General features: G+C 39.3%; 2 protein-coding genes across 2 annotated transcripts in view; one reads left to right on the forward strand and one right to left on the reverse strand.

Moving 5' to 3' along the window:
• The window catches only part of LOC144977411 (uncharacterized), an 8327-nt gene extending 5120 nt beyond the window's left edge, over positions 1 to 3207 (forward strand). Inside the window, exons 4-5 of the mRNA XM_078922594.1 lie at positions 1109 to 1367; positions 2894 to 3207. Coding sequence (XP_078778720.1) covers positions 1109 to 1367; positions 2894 to 3156 — 522 coding nt within the window. The 3' untranslated portion in view covers positions 3157 to 3207. The remainder of the gene's footprint in view (positions 1 to 1108; positions 1368 to 2893) is intronic.
• The window catches only part of LOC144977413 (uncharacterized), a gene marked incomplete in the record, with an annotated part of 78563 nt that overhangs the window by 18900 nt on the left and 52697 nt on the right, over positions 1 to 6966 (reverse strand). Inside the window, 1 exon segment of the mRNA XM_078922596.1 lies at positions 5537 to 5787. Within this exon segment, the coding sequence (XP_078778722.1) occupies positions 5537 to 5787 (251 nt within the window).

Below are 6966 nucleotides of genomic sequence, written 5' to 3' on the forward strand. Positions count from 1 at the left end.
GAATTACGAATTTTTGGCTCCAACTACAGAACTTCATAGACGTTTTTGAGATTAATAAACCTTGTTGAAAAGGAGAGTTTCGTTGCTTAGAAACTGTAATTAGGACTTTGGAGCATATTTTGATTATGCTGAGGGCAAATAATTGATTTGTGATGCTATTTATTTTGACCTTTTCATTTTTTTTCCTTGGAAACCTGCCTTGGAAACTACGAATTTTGGACATTTCATGTTGGCAGCTCTGGACTAGACCTATTTTAAATTAAGAATAAAGTTCATTTTTCTTCCCGACCAAAAAGACAATAAATGGGACATATTCGGAATTTGTAAAAATTAGACCAAAAAATAAATAGATGACAATGACCACTTTGAAAAAGAGCGAAATGCCTAAAATGAAATGTTTCGAGCTTAAAATCCTTCCTAAGCCAACCGCAAAGAAAGTTTAAAATAATTGTTATTCTTCACGTGGTGGTTCCGATAGCTCAGTTGTTTAATAGAGCACCCGCTTCACAAGCAAAGGGACCGAGATCGATCCCGACTGCAGACAATATTATTGTTTTTTTTCTAAGCCCCACCCCATCTGGGTAGCTGGGTCTAATAAATCTGGCAGAAAATACTTTGCAGTATATTCTAGCGTCCTATCCGAATGGTAACAGGTAATTGCTAAAGGCTCTGAATGACTACTTCTATCTGGAAGACAAGAGACAGACAGCCAAACATACCGTTTCACGCGATAAAAACCGGGATAAAACCGGCTCCATGGAACTAATAGGTCTGAAGGACTACTGATTTTTTAGCCTCAACTGCTTCTCTGTTTTCTTTTTTTTTTACTGGGGGGTGAAGTGGCCGAGTTGTTAAGGCATTGCACTGTGACCCGGAAGGTCCGGGTTCGAGCCCACTTCAGGCACTTTCTTTTTTTTTTTTTTTTACTTGAACAAGATTATCAACCCCCAGTTTGCTCACTTGGAAAACATAGGTGATTCCTATTGACATCAGACATCTTGTTTTATGAATTATTTATTATTCCTTCCTGGAATGCCTAGGCGACGATATCTTATGGTGTCGTGGCGGAAGGGTTTACTTTTTTTTCTTCTTTTTTGACTCTAATCAGGTGGGCGGGGATGACCAGTACCAAATGCTACAGGAGAACAACTTCCGGTACGATTCCTCCATGGTGACAGGGAGTCTCCACAAAGACAGCAAGAGACCCCCGATTTGGCCATTCACCCTGGACACTCCGCCAGACTACAAAACGTGCAACTTGACGCCGTGTCCGACTAAGTCGTATCCGGGTTTATGGGAATTACCGCTTATACGGTGGTACGGAACAGATCGGGTTGCCTGCGCCATGCCAGATGCGTGTTATACAGGTTAGTGAATATAATGTCACTATGCCATGCATAATATGCGTGTTATACAGGTTAGTAAATATAATATCACTATGCTATGCATAGTATGCGTGTTATAAAGGTTAGTAAATATAATATCACTATGCCATGCATAATATTCGTGTTATACAGGTTAGTAAATATAATATCACTATGCCATGCATAATATGCGTGTTATACAGGTTAGTAAGTATAATATCACTATGTCATAATATGCGTGTTATACAGGTTAGTAAATATAATATCACCATACCCAATGCCTGTTATACAGGTTAGTAAATATAATATCACCATGCCATATGCGTGTTATACAGTCTCACAACGGTTTGTGTTGAATTGAGCCAAATGTTATTTTTAAAAAATATCCACCAAACCTGCTCAAAGCGTTTTATAAGGGGTCCCAAGCAAACAGCAACAGTTAACGTGAGGAAGGACGAGACGTGACGTATGAAAGGCCATATTACATTTTATTTCCAACAGAGACCACGCTGTTAACGGCCGGGTACTCATTTTACACCTGAGTACGGTGATATTATGGGGGGGGGGGGGCTTTTTCCAATGACTCAAATTTATTTGTGACCCTCAAAGCAAGACTCGAACCAGAGATCTTTCAGTCCCTAAGCGAGCGCCATAACATTCGGCGATCAAACTCAATGCACAAAAATAAAAAGGGGACAGCGTGGCTCAGCGGTAAGGTCTTTGCTTCCTACCCGAAAGGTACGTAGATTGATCCTCTCTCCCCCCCCCCTCCCCCGCTACACTGTGTGGCCTTGAGCAAGTCACCTCGCCCTAGTTCAATTTGAAGCGCTGCACTACGGCTGACCCCAGGATTATTCCAGTCTTCCCTTGGAATAGACCCTAGAGACAAATTTCCCATATAGGGAATGAGATTAGGGGAAGAGTAGCGTCCCTTGATTGGACGTCACCGGCGAAAGCTATTAGAGAGAGAACGTCATGTTGGTTGTGCGCATGCGTCTCTAGTCCTCGCTTCCGGAGACATTTCACCGGAAGCGAGGACGAGAGAGAGACGCATGCGCAAAATTATGTTGACGTTCTCTCTATAAGGTGATGTCCAATCAAGGGACGCTACTCTTCCGCTAATCTCATTCCCTATATGGGAAATAGATATCAAAATCCTAATAAGCAAAGTTTGACAATGTATTCTTCACCATACATTTTATACAGGCTATGTGGTCTAGTGGTATGACACTCGCTTTCGGATCGTAAGCTCCTGGTTTCGAGCCTCGCTCGGCGCATAGTTCAGGTATTGGAAAAGACTCTTTACTCACATTCTCTCACCGTACTCAGGTGTAATATGAGTACCTGGCCGTTCACAGCATCGTCTCTGTCCGAAAAAAATGTAATAATATCGCCAAACAGGAGTCATGTCTTGTCCTACATGTTAAGTGTTGCTGTTGGCTAGGGACCCCTTGTAAAGCGCATTGAGCACGTTTAGTGGATATTGCGGTATATAAAATCTCAATTTAAGCTCAATTCTTTTTCTACAGGCAACGGCTACAAAGGAACTATGTCTTTCCTTGAGGACAACTACCGCCGCCACTACAGATACAACAAAGCGCCTCTCGGCATCTTCATCCACGCCACCTGGTTCCAACGGAAATTCCACAATTTCGAAGCCCTCAAAGACTTTTTGACCGATATTCTAGCGAGAAAGGACGTCTGGCTCCTGACGGCGTCCCAAGTCTTGGACTGGATACAGGAGCCCGTTCCTGTCTCGTCTTTGGATCGAATCAAGTCCTGGAACTGTTAATTCTGAACACAGTTTCTTTGTCTATTTATTTATTTTTTGTAATCTGATATCAGCTGCCCTATACAAATGTACGTTATTATTATTTATCATTATTATTATTATTATTATTATTATTATTATTATTATTATTATTATTATTATTATTATTATTATTATTATTATTATTATTATCATTATCATTATTATTATTATTATTATTATTATTATTATTATTATTATTATTATTATTATTATATTATGATTTGATTATGATTATGATATATTATTATTATTATTATTATTATTATTATTATTATTATTATTATTATTATATTATTATTATATATTATTATTATTATTATTATTTATTATTATTATTATTATTATTATTAAAGTTGTTGTTAAAGTATTATTATTATTATTATTATTATTATTATTATTATTATTATTATTATTATCATTATCATTATCATATATTATTATTATTATTATATTATATTATTATTATTATTATTATTATTATTATTATTATTATTATTATTATTATTATTATAAATTGCTATTATCATTAAAATTATTATCATCACCATCATCATACTGAATAAAATTCTCCTATGCTTTACTTATTATAAAGATTACATGTCATAAAGGGAAGAGAAGAGAAGAGAGAGAGATAGAGAGAGAGAGAGAGAGAGAGAGAGAGAGAGAGAAAGAGAGAAAGAGAGAATGAAAGAGAGAGAGAGAGAGAGAATAAGAGATAGAGAGAGAGAATAAAAGAGAGATAGATAGATAGATAGATAGATAGATAGATAGATAGAGATAGATAGATAGATAGAGAGAGAGAGAGAGAGAGAGAGAGAGAGAGAGAGAGAGAGAGAGAGAGAGAGAGATGGGGAGGGGGGAGATTCTTATTCGCCCTTACTGTTTCATTTTCATTGATAAAGGGGAAACCCGAAACGTCCATATTATCTATCTCTGTTTAATAAATTGAACCTTACATTTCCTTACCCATTGTTATTTTTACCTTCCAGCTTCAAGCAGCCACAATTTCACATTAGCATGTTTGCCAAGCTGTATGATTTCTATTTCAATACGCTTTTTGCCATGTTTAAATATTTGGCCAGAAAACTCGTCCTTCAAATATCCATCGATTTAAATGACCCTCATCTTGGCAAAAACTCACAAACCTGGGACTTCGCGAAGTCCCAGGTTTGAGATATTATGCCGAGATGAGGGTCATTTAAATCGATCGATATTTGAAGGACGAGTTTTCTGGCTAGATTTTTAAATACGTGTTTTTCTAGAGTAGGGGAGTTGTGCGGCTATGTGGCCTTGTGGTATGGCACTGGCTTTCAGATAGGAAGTCCTGGATTCGAGCCTTGCTCGGCACATAGTTAAGTCTTGGAAAAGGCTCTTTATTCACATTCTCTCACCGAATTCAGGTGTAAAATGAGTACCTGGACGCTAACAGCGTTGTTCCCGTGGGGGAAAATATTGTAATATCGCCGAACAGGAGTCAGTCATGTCTCGTTCTACAAGTTAAGTGTTGCTTTTAGTCAAGGGGGGGGGGGGGGGGGGGGGTGGCTTTGTAAAGTGCTTTGAACATGTTTAGTGGATTTTGCTCTATATAAAAGTTCAATTTTTTTTCTTTCTGGTTAATGAATGAATGTAAAAGTTCAGATTGCCTCACATGGCACTAAGATGGTCCCCATCTGGAAAGAGTGCGCTTATGTGGTCTAGTGGTATGACAATCGCTTTCGGATCCGAAGGTCCTTGGTTCGAGCTGAGTACGGTGAGAGAATGTGAGTAAAGAGCCTTTTCCAACGACTCGACTATGCGCCGAGCGAGTGAGTCTCGAACCCAGGACCCGATCCGAAATCCAGTTTCATACCACTAGACCACATAGCCTGGAGGAACTTTGTTGGCGCCAAGGAATCAAGAGATTTATCTCGCTTGGCGCATAGTTGAGTCCTTGGAAAATGCCCTTTACTCACATTTCCTCACCTTACTCAGGTGTAAAATGATTTCCTGGTCGTTAACAGCGTTTGTCGGAAAAAAATTGTAATAACGCCCAACAGGCGTCATGTCTCGTTCTACATGTTAAGTGTTGCTGTTAGTCAGGGACCCTTTGTAAAGTGATTTGAGCACGTTTAGTGGATATCGCGCTATATAAAAAAGCTCAAAAGCTCAATCTCTGTCCTGGGCCAGCCAGCTCAGCTCAATTCATGTCTTCCAGCCTCTTTCCAACCTCTTTCCAACCTCTTTCCAGCCTCTTTCCAGCCTCTTTCCAGCCTCTTTCCAACCTCTTTCCAGCCTCTTTCCAGCCTCTTTCCAACCTCTTTCATCTCCTCTCCAACTGCCGATCTTATAAGACAGTAAGTACTCGTCAAAGGTAACTTACCGATGAGCTGAGGAACATCCACTTCCCTTGCAGGTCTGTGGCACCAAGCCAAATGTCATTGAGCATGGTTTGTTTTTTGTTCAAGTAATCGGCTACTGTGGCTTGGTCCTCCTTGGAGCTGACTTCAACTACCTTCCCGTCTATGGCGTCACACGCAGTGATGGCCTCGAAGAAGGTCAAGGCCAGATTTAGAATCTTGAAGCATTTTCTGTCCACCTGGTCATATCCGAACGGACAAACTGATGGACGCTCTGTTGACGGATAAGGAACAACAGCAGTGAGTAGTGTAATTTCAGAATACCGGTTCTAATCTCCTTGGAAGTGTGAAACGTGTCCTCCACAGGACTGGGTATATACCTAGTGCGACTGATCCTCTGGTTTTAGAGTGAGGGTATATTTTTTTAGCCTAAATAATATAATATGCTGGTCTTCAATAAGAATTATCCATCCTCTCTCTCTCTCTCTGTTACGCCCCGTATTCATATGAATTTACTTACACATTCTACTACTAAAATAGTTCTGCTACCTTATGATGCAACACATAAACATGTTATTATTAGTCCTCCGTAGGACTGGCTACACACTTCCAATGATTTTGGAACCGGAAGAATGGAAGGTGTGACGTCACGACTATTTCTACCTCCTTGGGATTATTTGTATATCGCGAAATCTGATTACGTTGTATTTGAAGAAAAGACATGTTCAAAAACGTTTGAATGTTACTTCTATATTTTTTTTAAAGAATCTAATCTTAGTGAAATTCAAGGCGTGATGATGAGACATCATAAATTGTTTTTTGTAAACTTATATAAATATTTTTTTAAATTTTCCTTTATTCATCCCATAAGGGAAAATTTGTCTCTAGGGTCTACTCCGTCCAAGGGGAGACTGGAATAACCCAGGCGTCAGCCGCAGTGCAGCGCCGCAAACTGAGCTAGGACGAGGTGACTTGCTACAGGCCACACAGCGCACCCCACCGGTGATCAAACTCGGTACCTTTCGGGTACGAAGCAAAGACCGCAGCACACCGCTGAGCCACGCTGCTTCCTAACCTTGATATCATTACGCGTTATTTTGTTTATGTGGAGAGGGGTCAAATAATAGATAGGTGGGGTCATTAACCCTCTCCTTACCAACCATTAGAAAATCGTCACATTTGTTACGATGTAACCAGCAATTCAATCTATCATTCTCATTTATTTTGTTACATAACAACATTTAAAAAATAAAAATTGTTATAGCTGTAAAAACTTGACACTGTGTTGTAGAGCTCCTTTTGTAGAGGAACAGTACGTAGGTATAGCTTTTCTGTTTGAGTAAGAAAATCTATTTTTCTGTTGGGTGGATGTGAATTTGAGGGGGTGGGGGGATTCTAAAAATAGCTGGTAAGGAGAGAGTTAACGGAGGATGTTGTCAAATGATGAGAATCT

Source organism: Berghia stephanieae, chromosome 7 (genome assembly GCF_034508935.2).
Source record: "Berghia stephanieae isolate SIO BIC M18660-M18661 chromosome 7, UCSD_Bste_1.3, whole genome shotgun sequence".
Classification (NCBI taxonomy): domain Eukaryota; kingdom Metazoa; phylum Mollusca; class Gastropoda; order Nudibranchia; family Aeolidiidae; genus Berghia; species Berghia stephanieae.